At 49.2% G+C, this 21,125-nt stretch overlaps 1 protein-coding gene across 1 annotated transcript; it reads left to right on the top strand.

The window, feature by feature from the left end:
* Positions 1-3,346: 3,346 nt before the first annotated feature.
* On the top strand, positions 3,347-20,819 carry MREG (melanoregulin). Its single transcript, XM_009900847.2, has 5 exons — positions 3,347-3,509; positions 7,857-8,016; positions 17,102-17,192; positions 18,930-19,093; positions 19,473-20,819. The coding sequence occupies exons 1-5, from the start codon at positions 3,418-3,420 to the stop codon at positions 19,605-19,607; spliced, it is 642 nt and encodes a 213-aa protein (XP_009899149.2). The 5' UTR covers positions 3,347-3,417; the 3' UTR covers positions 19,608-20,819.
* The last annotated feature ends 306 nt before the right edge of the window (positions 20,820-21,125 follow it).

Here is a 21,125-nt window from a genome sequence, read left to right as displayed (position 1 = left end):
AAATTGATTTTATTTCACTTTTCCTTGTGAAAAAGTGTGTGCTGGGCACAATGATAGAGTAGATTATCACAGTATCACAGTATAACTGAGGTTGGAAGAGACCCCAAGGATCATCAAGTCCAACCTGTCTCCACAGACCTCACGACTAGACCATGGCACCAAGTGCCACGTCCAATCTCCTCTTGAACACCTCAAGGGACGGTGACTCCACCAGCTCCCTGGGCAGCACATTCCAATGACAAACGACTCGCTCAGTGAAGAACTTTCTCCTCACTTCGAGTCTAAACTTCCCCTGGCACAGCTTGAGACTGTGTCCCCTTGTTCTGGTGCTGGTTGCCTGGGAGAAGAGACCAACCCCTTCCTGGCTACAACCACCCTTCAGGTAGTTGTAGAGGGCAATGAGGTCACCCCTGAGCCTCCTCTTCTCCAGGCTAAACTATCCCAGCTCCCTCAGCCTCTCCTCCTAAGGCTTGTGCTCAAGGCCTCTCCCCAGCCTTGTTGCCCTTCTCTGGACACGTTCAAGTGTCTCGATGTCCTTCTTAAACTGAGGGGCCCAGAACTGGACACAGTACTCAAGGTGTGGCCTAACCAATGCAGAGTACAGGGGCACAATGACCTCCCTGCTCCTGCTGACCACACTATTCCTAATACAGGCCAGGATGCCATTGGCCTTCTTGGCCACCTGGGCACACTGATGGCTCATGTCGGGTGTCAATCAGCACCCCCAGGTCCCTCTGTTTGGCAGCTCTCCAGCCACTCTGACCCCAGCCTGTAGCTCTGCATGGGGTTGCCGTGGCCAAAGTGCAGCACCCGGTACTTGGACTTGTTAAATGCCATCATGTTGGACTCTGCCCTTCTGTCCAGCCTGTCAAGGTCCCTCTGCAGAGCCCTTCTACCCTCTAACTGACTAACATCTGTTCCCAACTTGGTGTCATCTGCAAACTTGCTGATGACTGACTCAACCCCCTCATCCATATCATCAATGAAGATGTTAAAGAGGATGGGGCCCAGCACTGATCCCTGGGGGATGCCACTGGTGACTGGCCGCCAGCCGGATGTGGCACCATTCACCACCACTCTCTGGGCTCGGCCCTCCAGCCAGTTCCTAACCCAGCACAGAGTGTTGCTGTCCAAGCCATGAGCTGGCAGCTTAGCCAGCAGTTTACTGTGGGAGACGGTGTCAAAGGCCTTGCTGAAGTCCAGGTAGACCACATCCACAGGCCTCCCCACGTCCACCAGACGGGTCACCTGATCATAGAAGGAGATCAGGTTGGAGAGGCAGGACCTGCCCTTCCTAAATCCATGTTGGCTGGACCTGAGCCCTTGGCCATCCTTCAGGTGCGCAGTTATTGCCGCCAGGATAATCTGTTCCATCACTTTCCCTGGCACTGAGGTCAGGCTGACTGGCCTGGAGTTTCCAGGTTCCTCCATCCGTCCCTTCTTGTGGATGGGGACCACACTGGCCAGTTTCCAGTCATCTGGGACCTCTCCAGTGAGCCAGGACTGGAGGAAAATGATGGAGAGCGGCTTGGCCAGCTCATCTGCCAGCTCTCTCAGCACCCTAGGATGGATCCCATCCGGTCCCATGGACTTGTGAGTGTCCAAGTGGCTCAGCAGGTCCCAAACTAATTCCTCATGGATTTCCAGGGCATCACACTGCTCCCCGACCCTATTACCCAGCTCAGGAGGCCACTCATCCTGGACTCCTACCTTGCTGTTAAACATCGAGGCAAAGAAGGTGTTCAGGACCTCAGCCTTTTCCTCGTCTTCGGTCACCGTGTTCCCCTCCAGGTCCAGTAAGGAGTGGAGGTTCTTCTTGCCCTTCTTTTTAGTGTTATTTGTAAAAATGCTTTTTATTGTCTTTCACAGAGGTGTTCAGCTTCAGTTCCAGCTGGGCCTTTGCCTCTCTAATTTTATTCCTACATAATCTAACCACTTCCTTGAACATACCTCGAGAAGCCTTCCCCTCCTTCCAAAGGTGATACAGCCTCTTTTTTTCCTTTAACTCCTCCAGGAGCTGCTTGCTCATCCAGGCCGGTCGCCTTCCCCGCCGGCTCATCTTTCGGCACATGGGGACCGCCAGTTCCTGTGCCTTCAAGAGCTCCTGTTTGAAGTAGGTCCAACCCTCCTGGACCCCTCGGTTCATGAGGGTTGGTACCCAGGGAACTTTACAAATAAGTTTCTTAAAGAGGCTGAAGTTTGCCCTCTGGAAGTCCAAGGTGAAGGTTCTGTTGGTTATGTTATTATATCTAGTGGGGTAAGCAAAAATTCCAGCGGTGTCAGGAAGCTGCTGTGCTAAAATGAAATGACTCTTTGGGACATGTATGGCCAACTACACTTAGAGCAATTGCTTTGAAGCTTGGTTGATACTTGATGGTCTGTTCTGAAATGCAGTCAAACCTATGGTGATTAAATGGGATCCAGGCCCATTTTAATTCGGTGTTTAAGATTTTTTCCTTCTTCCTTGGAGTCTAAGCTTGGCATGTAATGGGAATATTCAATACAAGAAAAGAAGAAATAGAGGGGAAGGGAATGACCTTTTAGGCTCTTCCCTCTTTACTCCAAAAACCCCTGTACCAGGAGATGGTTGAGTCCCTCACCTTCTGCCCATTTCCCATTGCAGTGCCCAGGATCACAGCTCTGTGTCTCAAAAGCCAAGCAGGAACAAGCCTAGAAGTGTAATGGTGGGCAAGACTGGGGAGGAGGAATTCCTGGTTTCTGGCCATGCTGTGATGGCCAGTGGTGGCCGGTGTCAGATGTGCATTCCCAGCTTCTGGCCCTTGTGCTGCATCTGAAACAGGCATTGAGGAGAGTGCAGGAGGATGCAAGAGGGTGCAGAAGGGTGTGGCAGTGGGTAAGGGTATGCAAGAAGGTGCAGGAGGATGCAGGGGTGTGCAATGGGGTGCAGGAGGATGTGGGAAGATGTGTGAAAGCACAAGAGGATGTGGGAGAGTGTAGGAGGGTGTGCGAGGATGCAAGAGGGCGCAGGAGGGTGCAGGAGGGCTCAGGAGGGTACCGCATGCAATAGGAGGGAGCAGGAGGGGTCGGGGGGGATACAGCAGAGAGCGGGATGGTGCAGGAGGGCCGGGGAAGATGCAGCAGTGAGCAGAAGGATGTGGTAGAGAGCAGGAGGGCTCAGGAGGGTGCAGGAGAGTGCAGGTGGTCTCAGGAAGACGCAGGAAGGTGCAGGCGGGAGCAGAGGCTCTGTCCCCACGTGGAGACGCCGCGGCAGCGGCTGCCGGGCCAGGACGACGGGGCGGTGGCGGAGGCGCGGCAGTCGGCAGTGCCGCTCTCCGCCGGCAGCGGCGCTGCGGCACCGGGGCCAGGACCGGGGCCGGGTCCAGGGCTGGGGCGGGCCGATCTTGGGGCGGGCCGAGCCCATCCTGGGCCGCCCAGCGCGGCTCTCTAGCGGCGCTGATGGGGCTGGGGTCCTGGCTGCGATCGCTGGGTGGATGCTGCGGATGCTGCCGAGGGGAGGCGGCGCCAGCCGAAAAGGAGCCTTTGATCAGGTGAGACTCCCCCAGGCCCCTTCCTTAACTCGCGGTCCCCTTGGAGGGATGGGGCTGTGTCCCCGTCGCCTTGCGCAGGTGGAACGATGTCCTGGTCCACAGCCACCTATGTGCCCCACATCGCCCCCACTCCGGCAGCGGCCGGGCCCCTTCCCGCAGGTTGGCTGGCACAAGCCCAGCCCCGTTTTCCCCCAACTCCTTCTCCAGTGCTTTTACTGGAACCTCCGCGGGGCCATCTCTCCGCTGCTGGAGCCGGAGAGGCTCGAACGGCGTTGTGCCGGCGGTAACAAGCTGCCGGGTCGGCTCGGGGGTTTCTGACACCGGGCATGCAGGGCGGGGTGCTGCCGGCCATGGCGGGGATTGTGGCTGAGCTGCGGCAAGCAAACCCTGAGCGGCATCCCTGCCGTGTTCCCATGCCCCCCTTGCCATAGGAACCGTCCAGCTTTTGTCTTTCCAGGGTGGGATTTCAATAGAGGAGGCCGAGGCGCTTAACAAAAAGGGGGTCCCTGCATCAGTAGGCAGGGGGTCAGATCCCACCATCTGCACAGAGCTCCGCTCCGGGGTCGAGGATGCTGGAAAGGAGAGAGCAAGGCACTGCTGGAACCAGCTTTGTGTGAAAGCAGCGTGTCTACCGACGTTTGCAGAGCAGATCTTTCTCTCCCGCTGTCGGTTGTATCCGTCTTGTGGACGGAGCCGTGGGGTTGGGGGTGGAGGGTGTGTGTTTGTGTGTGAAAAGATGAAGCTCCGAGTTGTGGATAAGAGCTGGGAGCTGTGCAAGGATCTAAAGAGGTTTGGCATGTTGCAAAACATCCGTGTGTGGGGTTTGTGGCACCTCTTCTTCCTTCCTCAGCTGCCAGCCAGCGTCCTGGCTGCCTCAGATGTCTGCAATGGGTACCCCAGCCCTGGGACAGTGCAGGGACTATGCCTTCTCTGGGACATCAGTGGGACAGAGGCATTTCAAGGAGGAGGGTGGGATGCTCCCAGTGTGGCCTACATAGGTATCAGATCATGGTGGAGCCAGCAACAGGGTTTGAAATGTCCTAGTTTTGTGCTGTTAAAGGAGTTAGCTAAATATCAACCAGATAATCCTGAGCATGGGGCCTTCTGCTCAGGAAATTGGCATTAACCTAACACAAGCCAAGTTCATGTGTGGAGAGGCTCCTTGCCGGTCAGAGCAGCTGTCCCTCACTGGGCACCTTTCTTTAGTAACATGCCTTCTGCTGGCGAGCCAATTAATGCTGGCTGTAAGCAGGAAAGCCTGTATAAATGCTGGGCATTCAGAAGGCACCTGCTCTTGCACAAGTGTGCCAGTGTAGTTGAGCTACCAGCCTAATCTCTGGCTTGTCCCTCTACAGGAGGCATTAGGGTTTCGTTTCATAGGAGGATCTTGCAAAAGCACACTGGCTTGCACTTTCATTTTTATTGCAGTGCTGTTTCAAATGAGAGACTTGCTTGAGATTTCAGATCTCTTAGCTGAGTTTCAGCTTTTGGAAGCTAGTGTCACTAGCAAAATGTTGACTTGATATGACTTTCCACCTTATTTTCCCCAAGAGGAGTGGTTGCAGCCTCATAAACCCAACGTGTCAAAGAAGAGAGCAGTGCGGAGGAGGTGATGTGTGTATAAATAGGTCCGTATGCTACCCAAGTGTGTACGAGGCTGGCTGTAACCCGTGACAAGGGCAGTGACAGCAGCCAGCGCTGCACATGGAGGTGGAGATGAGCACGGGTGTAGGCACAGTGCTAGTGTGGGGCTGGGATAAGAAACCCTGGTCAAAGCCAGGAGGCCAGGCTGCCGCAGCAGTACAGCATCCAGGCTGCCTGGCTGTCTCTCCATGCACAAAGGTGGGATCTGGCTTGGATGGTGAGAATGTGGGCTCTGAGTCCTAAAGCAAGTATGATCTGGACCCAATGTGTCCTGGAGCAGAAACTTGTTAATGAAGCATTAGCTCACTGTTTCCTGGACAAAGCCCAGAGTGTGAAATGGTCTGAGTCCCTTTTGGTCTGATGGAGGCTCCTGTAACCTGGAAAGCAGGCTGCCATTCAGGCGTTCCATTTCCCCTCTCCCATTTCTTCATTTTAAATGTTGCTTGGAATCTCCAGCATGCTCTGGATTTGCTCACTGTTGGCAGATCTCTCCATGCTTGCATGGGTTTGCTAGCTTCTGGGCATTGCCTGTATCCCTTACTGCTGGTTGCTCCATGCCATGATCTGGAAAGTGATGCATTGGGAAGTGTTTTGCAAGCTGTGAGGGAGTGGCTTGTATAAGTTAAGGCATGTTAATGTTATTGCAAATACTGTTTTTCCAAATAAGTCAGATGTTAAGGAAACCAGCAAGCCACTGAGTGGGAAGAAGCCTCTGGAAGACATGTTGGAACCAAACTCATGCTAATGAAACAGCTGGCTCCTGAATGATCCCTTCTAGGCTGGGATCCTGCCTGCTCCACCTTTGAAGGGTGGTTTGAGTGAATCCGTGCTGGCTCCAGTGTAGGACTGGCAGAGTTACACCATCCACACCCTCCAAGTTACGTTTGTTTGTTTATCTTTAGTGAGAGATTATAAGAGATTATCTTTTCCCTTATTACCTGTTGCTCAGGTTTGGGTTTGTTGAAAGTCTAATAAACCTTTCTGCAGGAATGCTGATGTGGCTTTTTTTTTTTTTTTCCCCCCCATTTTACCTATTCTCCTCAGCATTTTTTAATGGCTTGACATCATGGCTAAAGTGCTCACAGGGTTATCTGAAGTTTCCCTGTATGCTAAAGGAATGGGGTTTGGGCAGCAAACAGAATAACCAATGGGTTGCTCTAACAAGGAGTGACCAGTGATTGCCATGGGATGGCTGATAAGACTGTTGGGTAAGGCTGAAAATACTTCTCTGCTTGTGTTGTTCTGCTCAAGTGTCTGGACATCTTGATTACAAACATTACAGAAATCCTCTGCTAAGAGTTCTCCTGGCAGAACTGAATAACCCTATACAAAAAAATACACTCATCCCAGTAGCAACATGAAACCATAAACCACCAAAGAGTGTAGAGCAAAGCTTCTTGCCTCAGCAGGGACAGCCTTTCCAAAACGTGATGCTCTGCTTTGCTGACCACTAAACAAATCAAGCCTGGAATTCACAAGCAGGCTGAGGTTATTTCCATTCCCAAATAATGATGGGGCTAAATGTTCTTTCTGTGCTTTGGCACAGGTCCTTGTGCAGCTCAGTGCATTGTTGTCCCTCTCAAGTAGGAGCTGCTGCAGGCAAGGGCACCTGTAAAGATTGCCTGCAAGATTCGTTAGGGTTTGGACTGCTGAGGGGGGAAGAGAGCTGCAGGGTCACACAGAAATGTGCTCATGGATGTGGGACCCCTGGAGAGCATCCAGTCCAACCCTTGCTTGAGCAGGGTCAGCTGGAGCAGGCTGCCCAGGACCCTGTCCAGTCAGGTTTGGAGTGTTTTCAAGGATGGAAATTCCACAACCTCTCTAGGCAGCCTGTACCAGTGTTTAGCCACCCTTCTGATGATTAAACAGAATTTCCTGTATTTCAGTGGGTGTCCTCTCATGGAGCATCACTGAGGAGGGTCTGGCTCCATCTTCTTTGCTCCCACTCATCAGGGAGCCATCTCTTCCCCTGGCAAACCAGTCCCAGCTCTCTCAGCAGAGGTGGCACATATTTTGTCTGAAATAAAACTGTGTCCAATGGCACTGCCTTTGGTGACAAGATGGGTAGAAACTGCTCCTATGGTCAAGAGGCAATAAAGAGGTGTTCACAGGCCTCTCCTTGCCTGCTCACAAAGTCTCTGTGGGGACAGACCGTGCTGCTGGGATCTTGGCACAGATGCAGGGTTAGCTGGGCAGGGATAAAATACCCTCCAGAGCTGCTGGGATTTCTGAGTCTTAGTTAATTAGAACTGTTCCCATGTACAGCTCAGAGAGGCTGGGAGGGCTTGTCCAGGGTTTAGGTTGAGAAGGTGTGATGGGAAGCAGGGCAGGGGGCTGCAGGAGCAATGAAGATATGCCACCTTTCACCCTGGCAGATGGATGCTCACAGTGCCGTCATCCTGGCTGCTCATTAGACAGTGTCTAATGTCTTTAGTGAAGACAGTGTCTTTAGTGAATTTGTGTGTCCGACAGTCTTTTGTAGCAGCCCTGGCTGGTTTCAGCCATGGCTTCTGTGATCAGGACGTTTACCAAGGTGAAAAACATTTGATGGTCTTCCTATTCCGTAATCTTCCTTTTCCTCCCCTCTCCCAGGCAGGCCATTGGGCTGTGAGAGAGGATGTCACAGCATCCCTTGGGAAGGTAAAAGGAGGCAGCACAATGCTGCAGTAGCTAACACTGCCTTGTCTCTCCCCCTGTCTGCAGTAACAACAACCCCTACGCCTCGTTTGGAGCCACGCTGGCGCGGGATGAGGAGCAGAACCTGTGGAGCACGCCACACGATGTGACGCACACGGAGGCGGACGACGATCGGGTGCTGTACAACATGATCGTGGTCAGGAACCAGCTGGACAAGGACTCGGAGGTGAGGCGGGGCCGCTCCTCGTGCTCAGTTTCACCACCCACCGAGGCTTGGTGCTTTGGGGTGCCTTTATTTAAGTGCTCGTTAAGCTGCTGCAAGGGCCTCAAAGTCCCCCAGGGTGGCTCCTGTGGTAGTTTTAGGCTATGCCTTTTAAAATTTTTTCACAGATCTTGAACAGAAAGTAGTAAAAATGTAAATAAACCACTGTTGGGTGTAAAAAGGAAAATAAAGATAATTCTAAACAATCCCACTGGAGAGACAGCGACCATAAGATTTAGTTCCCAAAACAATTTCTCTCTCTCCTTGCTTCTTCGCTCTGGGAGAGATACTAACTTGCTTCTGCTTGATCTTGGCTGCATTGTTTTGGCTGAATCTAAATCCTTCTGCTCCTTTCTCTTGTCCCCTTTATGTACAGGGGAGTGAGGGGGAGGCAGAGGGAGAAACTAGTAGCTTCCCCTGGTCTTTGACCAGGGGGATTCTTGTGCTGTTTATTAATTGTAAATACCTGTAAATATTGTAAATACTGTATATTTTGTACTGTATATTTTACACACACTTATTGCATTTCATTGTAGATCGTACTTTTGCTTGTCAAAACAGCTTTCATTTGCTTCCAATGGAGCTGATCTGGCAAGTTTAATGTTGGGGGGGGACAGAATTTTCAACCCACCACACTCCTGTAGACATCAGGTCTTCCTATCTTCTCTTGTGCCCTCTGTATCTACTCTGTCACCTTTCATCCTGTATCTGGTGTGGATGCATCTGTATCATCTCATCCCTTGGGGATATCTCTGGCAGCTGAGTCAGGAGAGCCGCCCTGAGCCGGGGCAGGCATTTCTACCACCACCTACAAACTTGCAGTGGTAGCACTGGGACCCTCAGCTTGATTTCCTAGCTTTACTGGCTGTTTTGGCTTGGTTTTTTGTGCCTGGTTTGGTGTTTCTGTATGGGACTGGCATTAGCCCTGCCTGCAGTGGTGTTTGCCTGGCAGTGGCAGCACCTGGAGCTGAGCTGCCGCTCCAGTGGCGTGTCAAGTTAGATACTCCTCTAATGGGTTATGTGGCAATTACTGAGGAGCAGAGAGCTGGCACAGCTCTCAGGGCATGAGGGGAAAATCGTCACTGTTACATAAAGGCTGTTCTGCAGCCCTGGTTTCCTTCAGTGCAAAGGAGATTTCAGCAGCCTGATTAGGAGCAGGCTGTAGCAAACAGTGACACAGTTTTTTTTGCCCCTCTGATTGCTTTTAAGGCTTTGTAATGTTTGCAGGAAAGCCTAGAGGCTTCACATTTAATTTCAGCATGATCCTACTGCAAGGCTGTAACTCTTCCTGCAGTGATAGTCCCCTCAACCCAAAAGCTAGTTCGTCTTTCCCAAGAAGTCCAGAGGTACAGCTGAGAGCAAAATTACAGTTTTTAAAACCTAAAATGATGTAATGTATACTGTTGGCCAGAGTCCCCGTGGAATGTTCCAGGATTTTTTTGGTGAGGATCGGATTAATTGCGGTGTTTAAAATAGATGGGTTTGTAACAATGCATGTAGAAGTGCAGGGATCTTTTTCCCACCCCACCGCTGTTTTGTTTACTTTGTCATTGCTTGTCTTAGAGAAGACAGGAAGCTTCAATCAGCTCAAAACTGGCTGAAGGAATAAAGGACAAGTCTGTTTAGGAGGCTTCACCAGTCCTGAGTTGCTGTAGAGCTGGGTGTATTTCAGGGCAGCAGTGATTCCAGCCTGCAAACATGTGAGTGGACTATTAGCTCGATGTAGGGCTTGTTATGAGGCAGGCCTCATAAAGGGTGTTATTAGTTATAAAACAGTGTCATAAGTGGATAGGCTGCTAAAAAGACATTTCCCTGGGCAAAGGAAAGTTGTGACAGTCTTGCTCAGCTTGTGGGTGAGCAGGAAAGCACTCCTGCACCTCCCAGTCCCAAACTCAACATACCTGCTTCTCCTAAATCCAGCGCTTTTGCCCCGTTTGCAGCATGTCTGGAGGGGTTTTAGTGGGTCTGAACAGTTGCTGTGCCTGTGAGTGCAAAAGGAAAGTACAAAGAGCATGAGTCTTCCTCTCCACAACAAACATAAGAATGTGTATCCTGTTTTTTCATGCAGTGCAACTAACAAAAAAGCATGAGGAGTACACCATCAGGCTGACTTTGAAGAAAGCCAACGCACAATACACTTGGTTGAATTATGGTACAGTGCCCTTTGCATCTAGTGATGGCCAACCTGTCTGCAGTCTCTATTTTTTTAGGGAGACTGCAGTTTCCAGTTGCACCTTTTTCTGGACAGCAGGACAAGGAGGGACTTGGCTGGCAAGGCCAACATTCCTGCATTCAGCCCTGGGTGCTGAGATCTCTCCTTATTCCAGTGAGCATTTCAAAACAGGCCAGATTGTGCTGCCCTCCTTTCCTTATGAGACTGAGAGGGAGAAGAAAAAACACTAATTGCAAAACAGCACTGGGCTGCAAAAGCCATAATCTGCTTTGGGAGCTGCTCTGCTTCCAAAGTCCCTGGGGAGAGCGTGTGGATGCTGCAGGACAGCAAACCGAGCAGCAGTTTCGTGTTCATGCAGTACACAAGCATTACAAAACCACAGGTTCTTTTTTCCTTTTCGGTTAAAATCAGACTGAAAGGACAGCTACTCCCTGTACTTCTGCTCCTTCAGTGAACAAAGGCATTTCAGTGTTCCGTGCACTTTCTCTATGCTTTGCCATTCCCTACCTTCATCATAGCAGTTTCCTGCCACGCAAGACTTTGGAAGGATCCCAAAGAGCAGGTTGCTCTATATCATGTGTTCTTTATCTGTATGGCACCACCTCAGCCCCAAACCACTATCATGTTTTTCTTAATCTGCCCAAGCCACTTCTGCTTTCCTGGGAATCTTCTCTTCTTTTAAAATGGTTGTTCACATAGTGACAAAGTGCTGTGATCTAGGATGGGAGAAGCGGTGGGCCAGGATGCAGTGGTGACATCAGCGCAGAGCTGGAGGCCAGTGGGCATGATCCACTGTGGCTCTTTCCTGGCCAGGACACATTGTGGATTGCTGTAAATAGATAAACCAAACTCTGTGTGTGAAGGGCCAGGCACTCTGACACTGAGTGCACCCTGAAGCTCGGTCAAGTTTCTGTGTGTTAGATCATTTGTGATGGGGCTGCCAGCAACTGACAACACTGGTGTTCTCCTTCAGGGCCAGTTCCTCACCCCTGCCATGGGGCTGGACCAGCACCCAATCTATGAAGAGCTGTTTCTTCTCCCTGCCTCTTCCCAACAGCCCTGCTCCAGGAAATTTGGCAGCTCCAGCCCAAACTCAGTGTGACCTTAGCTTGGTAAGGATCCTTAGTAAGGATGGTATGGCTGCTCCACCCTGCTCCTCACTGATCTAGGGCAGCAAGCTCTTCAAAGCAAGCACCATGATGTCCTGGGTGGGGTTTCAACGCCCACTTGTTCAATGCCATATGCTGGGAGTGACAGCTCATGGGGCCATGAACTTAGGTGGAGCCTGCTGGAGCACCTAACTTTTGGCAAACCCATTGTGCAATAGGTAGATGAGGCAGGGTTTGCTGGAGCCTCCTAAAATCATATGGACTGAGGAAGCTGTCACTTGGCATTTCTCTCTGCTTGAGGCCAATGAGTGTAATTTGCTTGGATGCACTTTCAGAAGCAAAGTGTGGATGAGGGTGTGCACTGAGAAAACCACAAAAGCTGTTGCTGAAGGACTGACTTAAGGGGCTAGTAAAAGTGATGCAGTCTTTGGAGATCAAAGCTGTCAGCAAAACATTTGAAGGTTGGCAGACAACATTTCAAACATTGAGAAAACATTTGTTTCCAACTGCTGCTCTGCAGTGTCATTGAACTTAGAGTGTAAAGTAAAAATCTGGGGTTGAAATGAGGACCCCTAGGAAAACAGGATGTTATTTGAAGCTGTCTAGGTACAGTCCAAATCACTGTTTCAGCATGTACCCTGCTAGTGCAGAGGAATGTGTTTTATGGGGAAGGTAGACTACTGTGCCTTCACTGCCAACAGCAAGAGCTGGGTTTATTTGGCTTATGTGCATGGTGTGGCAGATGCCTGCCTCCATGAGGACCAGTTTGTGGTGGCCCTGGTGCCTCTGTGTCCTCTGATGGAGTGCATGGAGTTACCCAGCAGTGGCAGAAAGTCTGAGCTGTTGCACCAATACTGGCTTTAGAGAAGGAACCAGGCTGAGGGCAGCTATGCTGTGGGTCTCTGAGCTGGAGCTACAGGAAGGGTTTTTTATGACAAAGGGAAAAACACTGTTCTTATGGCTTATTGTAAATGCAGTGTTTCCTTCTTTTTTTGGCTTATTCCCTGGGGGGAGGTTGGATCATAAACCCCACTAGCAAAGACAATTCCTCAGCCTGCGTCTCTGCTGGGGGCCTGGCTAACAGAGCTGCATAGGCATGATCCTCTCAGCAAGCCCATTAATGAACTAACAAGGCCTATTTTTCTGCTTCCTCCTCTCCTACAGGATTATTCTTTTTTTAACAGGTCCCAGATAAGGTCAGTATTGTGACATGCTGTTGCTGGGGCACAGAGAGGTGACAGGATTTGCCCAGGCTTGGGGATGCTGTTCAAGGAACCCAAATGGACCCTCTTAACGGCTGCATGCCTCTCTTAAAACCAGATCCAGTTTAAACATGTTCATGGTTGATGATTCAATAGATGAGCATGGATCTAGAGTTTGTATTTATTCAATTACTTCCAGTGGAGCTAGTTGCAGAGACAGAGGTGGGAACATCCCTGGATGTGGCACGGTACTGACCTGGACTGATATGTTGCAGTATGTCCCTGACAACTCTGTTCTGACTGGATTTCCAAAATAATTCTTGACCAGAAGGGTGACACCAATTGCTTTCAAGAGAATAAAGGATAAGGCTTTGGTAGAGGATTGCTTTGGCAACATAAGGACACCTGCTTGCTAAACAGGGCATTTCCATATGAGCAGGGATGAAAAGTTGGGCAGTGCTTGCCTGTTCTCCTGGCACATTTTATCCTGGAGCTCTCACTTATGTACCAACCTGGCTTCCATTTCATGCTCAGTGTTTCCTCACTTCCATTCAGCATTTGCAGAGTTAGTACATCACACTGCAGAGTCTGGGGAAGTTTTCTGGGTAAATGAAGGGCTGAGTGCTCAGAGGAGAGAGGCAATGGGGCTTTCCTACTGCTCCCAAGATAGTCTTCACTCGTGTACAAAGGGTTTTCCCCCTGGTGTGTGTTTTCCCCTGCTATGTAGGTTTAAAAGGGCAAAAGTGGTTGCAAAAACACAGGGACAGGACCTGCACCCTGCTTTGGTTTCCTGTGGTTGGTTCAGATTTTGGGAAAAGGGTATCTTTCATGAAGGATTGACTTTGGATGTGTTGCTGGGGTGTCCCATACCCATAGGAACTCCAAGCGGGTAATTTCACAGTATTGTGTTCAAGAAGCCTCCTCATCACTCCAGGTGCAGGAAACAGGTCAGGGAACAGAAGTGCATGAGAAATGCAATGTGAAGCCAGGTTTTGGGAGAGAGCTGCTTGTCCAGCACCTGCTTACAGGCTCAGACACCTCACTGCAAGCAGGTCTGGTAGGGAGCCAGCCTGGGATGAAGCACTGGGGGCAGCCTGCTCCAGGGCTGCCCAAGGACCTGTGTGCTCTGTCCTGCATTTTGCCAGTGCCCTGGTATGCTGCAGCCATCCCTGTCCCAGCTGAGGGAGTGGGGGTTTGGCATGGAGCCCTGGCTGCCTGCCCTGGGGCTGCCCAGCAGTGGGTGCTGAGTATCGTCAGCCTCGTGATGCTGCCTTTCAACATGGTCACATCTTGGTGACTCATGGGATGTGCATGGGGAACACCCTCCCCAATGTCTCTGAAGTTGTCCATTCTTATGTGCCAGCAAGACAAGCTTTGCTATTCCTTTGCTGCGTCGTTAAAGGGAGATGGTTTATAAATTAGTTTTGGGGGTGGAAAGATGCTCTTAACTTTATTTCCTCATTAAAGCAGCACAGAGGACAGCCCTCTGCTCGCAGTATTTAGGATGTCTCTGCTGCAAGGAATCACCTGGGACAACTCAGGCTGGTGGAGAACAGGGCATGAGTTCCTTCAAGAGCTCAGCCTGCCTCTGAGGCCAGCTTCATTCTGATAATCTCTGCTGTCTCCAGTTGCTTTTCAATGACTGGCACCATCTGCAGTGCACTGCTCCCAGCTCTCTTTACAGAAATTTAAACACACCCAGCTCTGTGCTCAGGCAAAAGAAATCCCACCAAAACAAAAGGTGTACCCCTAGGTACAACTGTTACACATATTTTTATGTTCCAAAGCTGCTTCCTTACCTACTCCCCAAACTCTTCATCAACAGAATACTGGTCTCCTGGGACCGTATTTGCTTTTATAATGCAGCTCAGTAACTGTGATGTACAAGAAAGCTGTAACCTAGATTCCCTTCAAACAAAAATAGACAAGGGAAAACCATGCTGCTCTTAATCTGGAGAAAATCAGAACAGCTTCCCTGCATGTTTAGCTTAGTGAGGAGTCTGGCTTGCTACCATGGGGGTAAATCCCTGCAGCCCTCAAAGCTGCTGCTTGGTGTCAGCAGACCACATTTTGAGAAGAGGAGCATCTTTTCCACCTCCTCCCCCAGCTAATTCAGCAGTGTGAAGCAGGCCTGTAATCACAGTGGCCGTGTCCATCGATCGATGGTCTGCCTTAAAGCGCTTGTTTATCTCTGCAGGAGACACAGCTTATTTCCCCACCACATGTCTATGCTAATTTGTTCTCCTTTCTGCTTGCACCACGAGGTCACAAGTGGGCTGAGACATTTCTGAGGATCCCTGCTTGCAGTGACCAAGGCTCTGTGCAGCCTTTTAGTCTCTTTTTAAAAACTGTCAAGTTTGCAATAAAGTTCCACTAAGTTTTAATACAATAAATCCCTTTCTTTCTTTTTCACTGAGAGGAGGTCAGTTCCTATCTATGAGCATATGTTGTGAGAGAGGGCTACAGAGGCATTTTGATAGGAGGCTGCTGTCCTATGCGAGCAGTAAAGCTGTTCTCAAGTACCACTGCTGTCAAGAGAAATGTGCCTCTGATCAGCAAAACTAGCTCATTTTGAGCAGCAACACAAAGCTAAAAACAAAGGTGACTGATTTTGCTCTCTGAGGGGACAAGTGGTGCAGACCAGAGTGTCTGCAGGCAGAGTGGTGTTTCTTTCCCTGCTCTCCTGGCCTGAATTCACCAGTGTCTTAACCCACCAGCTGCTTCTTCCAAAGTGTAATCTCCAAGGGCTTCCTGCAGCTATCACTGGACTAGAAAACAGGCTCATTATTTAATTCTCTGCAGTTGTGGTGTGTCAGCCAGGTTCAGGGAAAAAAACCACTGAGAAATCTCCAGCTCTTTATTGAATCAGTTCAAGTCTGAAGGGACCAGGTATCAGACAAACTGTGGCATTTCTAAACACAGAACCTGCCTTTGTGGGTATTGTTTAACCTCTTTGAACCCGGTTCTTCACATAGGAAAATCCCAGGGAGACAGCACAGATTAACACCCATTTATTCTACAAGAGTAATCTGGTGCTGAGAAATCAGATTAATTAAGGTCATTAGTGCGGGGAAATTAACTGATTGATGGTATGTGGAAGTTCTGTGAATGCTTCTGTACAGGCATCCTGTGCAGTGTGTTCAGTGATTAAACTCAGCTGGGAAAAGTGCGCCTGTTTTCTTGCAGAATGCACACATTTCCCCAGGAATTCTGACTTGTACAGATGTGCTTAATTGTGCTGCTGTGACTGTGATGAATAACCTCAAAACCTTCCCTTGCAGACAGTGTCCCATTATAAAGCTTGAGGTCAAGTGCAGGAGTTTAAGCTGTGTAGTTAAGTGAGGCATTAATGGCAGCAACCGACAGCCACTAATAGTTACTATGTCAAATGACTCCAGCTCAGCCCTCAACCTTCAACGTGCATCCCACTTCTCTGCTCTGTAAAGTAGGGCGTGTTACTCTTCAAAAAGTTGATGATTCTTGTTTTCTAGTGCTTTTGAAAGTCTACTTGCTCCAGTTAAATGACAAAGAGAGGGCTGAGTAGTTTGGAGAAGCCATTGTGTGCGTGACCCTACTGAAAGCAGTAACTATTTTTCTGGCCTTTGGTTTCCAGTGGGCTGTCATCAGCTGTAAGAAAATGTGTCATGACAGATTAACTGCAAGGATATGAAAAGAAGGTGTTGCAATAGTTTGTAGAAGCTAATCATTAATATGTGGTTGTGATTTCTCAAACTGTAAAGGCCAAATAAGGCATTGCCACAACCTCAGGTTCTGATACTAGCTGGGGTGTCAAGGTTTGATGGATCAAAGGGTTTTGGATCAAAGATACTGAAGTCTCTCAGATGAGCTACATGTAGAAGTTCATATTGTTCTTTCATCTAGGACATGACTACTATGTGAAAGGAGGTTGTAGTGAGGTGGTTGTCAGCCTCTTCTTCCTAATAGCAAGTGGTAGGATGAGAGGAAATAGCCTCGAGTCGTACTAGGGGAGGTGTAGGTTAGATATTCCAAGAAACTTCTTCACTGAAAGGGATATCAGACACTATAAAAGGCTCCCAAGGGTGACTGAATCACCATCCCTGAGGGTGTTTAATAAACACAGAGAAGCTAAGAGACATGGATTAGCACCTGCCTTGATAGAGTTAGATAATGATTGGACTTGAGAATCTTAAAGCTCTTTTCCAACCATAACGATTTGGTGATTCTGTAATTTCCAGCACAGCACTGGAATTACATTCTTTGCTTATGACTGAGGAAACTACTTTGGTCGTCAGCAATGCCTAAACTAAATTCTGTAATCTCATCTCAAGGCAACTGGATGCCTGTTTTGTGCGTGCAGAGAAGATACAGAGGTACTGTACCAAACGTCAAGATAAAATGTTCTATGGTGGTCAGTGTAATTTCTTCCAGGGGCAGCAGCAGTCTGGCCATTGACCTTTCCACTGCAGTCCCAACATCAGCAGTCCAACTCTGCCTCTGTTTCTAAAAACTGAAATTCCTAGAAAAGCAGCAGAAACCTCCCTGCATGCAAATGACTGCGTGTCTTTTATCCCTGTGCTTTGCAGGAATGGCAAAAGCTCAACTATGATATTTATACCTTACGGCAGACGCGGAAAGAAGTGAGAAGCAGGTGGAAACACATTTTGGAAGATTTAGGTAAGCCAGAGAACAGAAGGATGTCATTTGTGTTGTGCCGAATAAGAGGTCCCACAATGGTTGAGGATGGGAACAGCTTCACAAAATCATACTGATAGAGGAGAGAGGGAGGAAATTACAACAAGGCTGCTGAGCAGTGCCATCAGGAAGCCCCCATGGCAGCTGAGAGCTTCTGGGAGGCTTTCCAAGGCTCACGCATGGCTGAGAGGAGATAGGGCCACCGTGTCTGTAGGCACATCACAAAGCCCACAAACCATGACCAGCAGGAAAGCCTTTCAAGCCCATGCATGCACACTCATCCATTTCAAGCTTCCTTGTGCAACCTTGGCAGAAATACCTGGGAGTTCAGCCTGTTTTTTCCTAAATGAGATAAGCAGGGAGAAATGAATATTCCTTTCAGATTTGAATGCAGATACATCTGTTTTCCTTCCTTAGCCCATGCCAGCTGATCAGAGCTAAACCACCCACTCTGTTTGCTCCTAAGTGAATTTGAAATATTCTTTCACCAAATGAAATTGCTCAACAGTGGCCCTCCTACTCCTGCTACTTCCTAGCCTGTAAACAGTGAACTGCACCCACCAGGCCTGTGTGCTCAGCTGCTGCTCCTCTGGAGAAGGCAGTGATTGGTGTGCCCTGCTTTTCCCCATGGCACTGCACACAGCATGTGACACTCGGGCCAAGGAGATGTGTGGTATCAGCATGTCAGCTTGGTGGCTCGCACCAGGCTCTGGAGGTGGTTGGCAGCTGACGATAGGAGGATGTGCGAGTCGAGTACACTTGTTGGGCCATTCAAGGATATTCTCACTGGGAGCAAAAGAGATGAATATCTCAGCTGCTCCTGTCCTACCTGCCCTTCTGGCATCTGGATGGGAGGAACATTATAAATTCATAACTAGGTATCAGTGTTCATCTTCACCCAGGTGCTCCTGCAGCCTGTGCACATCAAACACAGGAGGCATCACTTGACATCTTTACATCTGTTACCGCACGTTGACAAATGCTCTCCCACATCTCTCTCACGTCTGCAGTGGCTCTGGAGCTGGTTTGCAAAGGATGGGGGAGCTCAAGGCTAGGGCTCATTTGGCCTTAGCAGTTGTGATGTACAACCAGATACCTTTCCTTATCTAGACCTGTGCTTTAATCATAAGACCACCACTATCTCCATATGTGTTTTTAGGTGAGATGTGACAGCTCCAGCTCCATGGACCTGAACAGAGTTAATGGTAGCCATTACACATAAAGATCCCTGCATTCATTCTCCTCCCTCTTTCCTTCCCTGGGCACCCTTCCCATAAGAGGTGCTGACTACTACAGGAATCCATGCAGCCTTTATTACTACAGATTTTTTATCACTGTCACCTCCTAACAATGAGAGGTGTAGTCAGTGGGCTGCTCAGGAATCCCAACTAGCCCTGAAAGCTCTGGCAGTGTCAGGAACGTGCAGGAGCTGAGTCAACGCCCTGGGTGTGGATATTCATACATCTTCTCTGGAAAACTAGTGCTGCACTAGAAACTTGCTCAGAATGGATTTATGTTTTTTTTGCCCTCCACCAGCAAGCTCATACCTGCCCCAAGTACAGGTGTGGAGCATGCCTCAAAGAAACACTAGTTTGAGCAAATAGGGGACACAGCAGCCCAAAATGGAGAGGGAATAAGGAACCTTGCAAGAGACTGGAGGATTCAGAGATGATCCTGCACACCTGTTTGACTCAATTCTGTAACACATCTCCCTCCCAGGTTTCCAGAAGGAAGCAGACTCCCTCTTGTCAGTGACCAAACTCAGCATCATTAGTGACTCTCAGAACATGGGCAAAGCCCGGGACATCCTGTTAAGGTTGTCTGAGGAGACAAACATCTTTCCAACCAGCTGGGAGCTTTCTGAGCGCTACCTCTTTGTGGTGGTGAGTAGTTCTGAGCATGCCTTCCTCCCCACTGCCCTGTCTCTGCAAGTGAGCTCCTATGACGGGGAGTAGATAGGTGAGCTGCACCAGAAGACACTCACATGGTGGTATCCTGGCCATCCCTGTGAGTTGTTACACTTGTAACCTGGCTGTTCAGCTTTCTTGGAAAGGTTAGTGCTGTAGCACCGCAAATTTGACCCCTCCCCACCAGCTTCCTTTAAGCCTGTGTAACTAAGTGCTCTTGCAGTCTGTTAATGAAGTGGGAAAAGATTAGACCTAATGCTTGACTTAATTTGAAAGCTGCTATGGAGGGAAGACCCTCACTGGGGAGCTGCCCAAAGCAGCCTGTAGTGACTGTAAAACACTGTTGCTTTGGCAGGATCGGCTCATAGCTCTGGATGCTGCAGATGAGTTCTTCAAGATGGCCAGCACGGTGTATCCAAAGAGACCCAGCGGGGAAAGAACGGACGATAGCCAGAAGGTCCCACAGCATCTCTCTGTTGTGGTACCCTGAAGAAAGTGCCTTGCTGGTGCAAGATGGACTTCAGATTTCCCTCCTCTGCTAAAGGGTTTGCACGAGTAGTGCTGCTCCTTGTTTTCTTGCAGAGAAGTGAGTGGGCCAGCTGGAGCAGGGCAAGGAGGTCAGCCAGCCATGCCCCACAAGGAGGGCACTGGAAAGTGGATGCTGGCCCTGAAGTGCTCCCAAGCAGAAGGGAGCAAGGACTGCTGTAGCATAGCCCAGGTGGTAGACCTCTAGCTGAGTAGTGTGTGCACTAGGCATGTGGGGAACCCAACTTCAAGGTGTTCCTACCAGTAGCTGCAAAAGTTGAGCTGTCCCTAGCTACAAGCGCTGTGAAGAGATCTGCGTTTCCACCTTCTGCTGGTATCTGCCACTGTCCCCTCCCTCCACCCCACTAGCTAGAAGGACCAGCAAGGAAGGAAAAATACCTCAGCTGTCTACAACTCCCTGATGTTTCTCTGTTCACTGGTCCTCTTCCTCATCCCTTGCCCTGGCAGCCCCACTGGGCAGGTCCTGGGGAATCCTGCAAAGAGGCCAGAACACTGCGTGGCTGGGAGGGGAGTTAGCACTGGGCAGCAAAGCCTTGGCTCAGCGCTGCATTTAGGTGCTGTGTTCTCTGCTATTAGTGGTCTGGAGGCATTTGTGTCAAGGAGTGCTCAGCCTGACATCTTAAATGGAGGTAGGTTTTAGGAGGGTGCCAAGGTCAGAACTGCTGAGAATTTGGCTCCTGTGATACCCTCAGATTGGTTGCCCAACATCTTAATTAATCTCTGGAAGCTTTGATCTCAGCTGCATAAAGAAACTCCACTATAAAGCTGCATGTACTGTCAATATGTGCTGTCCCTACTGTTAATGAGGATTTGTAATGAACGTCCTTTATATCTTGGGGTTGTGTCTGATAATGAGCAATAATTTTAAAACACTGGATTTAATAGTTTAAAAACAAGTGGAAATTCTTCACTGGTTAACCCACATGCTGCTAAGTGGCCAGTTGAAAGTGCTGGTTACACAGGACCTCCCAAAACAGCAAAACAGAGCTTTTATTTGTCTATACTTGCAGTGTTTGAAAGATATATATATATATATTTATGAATTGTTTCTGTTTATCAGTCTTCCTGGGAAACATTTCTGTCAGCTCAGGACCTCAGTGAAAACTGAGTTTAATAAACAAACCACACTGCAAACCCAACGGTTCTTACTCTCTCTGTAACCCCGGTCAGGCAGCAGCATTTAGCTTGACTGATGATAGCAAAAGGGTTGAGGTGTTTGTAGAGCATATGCCTCTGTGACCTGATCTCCATACACTTACAGTTGCTCGTTGACTTGAAAGAATAGGGTTGTTTGCCAGCCTAAGGCCTAAGACCAAAGTCTCTGTAGGAGATGATGGGGATTTAATTTCATTTCATTTCAGTGAGATTTGGAGCTAAGTGCCCAGTTCCCATTGATTTTAATTTATTTATTTTTAATAGCAGAAGCTCAGCTGCACTTTGGAAAACCTCTCATGTTTTTATA

The sequence above is a fragment of the Dryobates pubescens genome, chromosome 2 (genome assembly GCF_014839835.1).
Source record: "Dryobates pubescens isolate bDryPub1 chromosome 2, bDryPub1.pri, whole genome shotgun sequence".
In the NCBI taxonomy this organism is placed as follows: domain Eukaryota; kingdom Metazoa; phylum Chordata; class Aves; order Piciformes; family Picidae; genus Dryobates; species Dryobates pubescens.
This window is presented reverse-complemented; position numbering and strand designations above follow the sequence as displayed.

Excerpts from the sequence above, each read along its gene's own strand:
- MREG (XM_009900847.2), top strand. The coding sequence starts at position 3,418 with ATGGGGCTGGGGTCCTGGCTGCGATCGCTGGGTGGATGCTGCGGATGC. Across the intron at positions 8,017-17,101 it reads AGCTGGACAAGGACTCGGAG|GAATGGCAAAAGCTCAACTA; the intron begins GTGAGGCGGGGC and ends TGTGCTTTGCAG. Across the intron at positions 17,193-18,929 it reads ACACATTTTGGAAGATTTAG|GTTTCCAGAAGGAAGCAGAC; the intron begins GTAAGCCAGAGA and ends TCTCCCTCCCAG.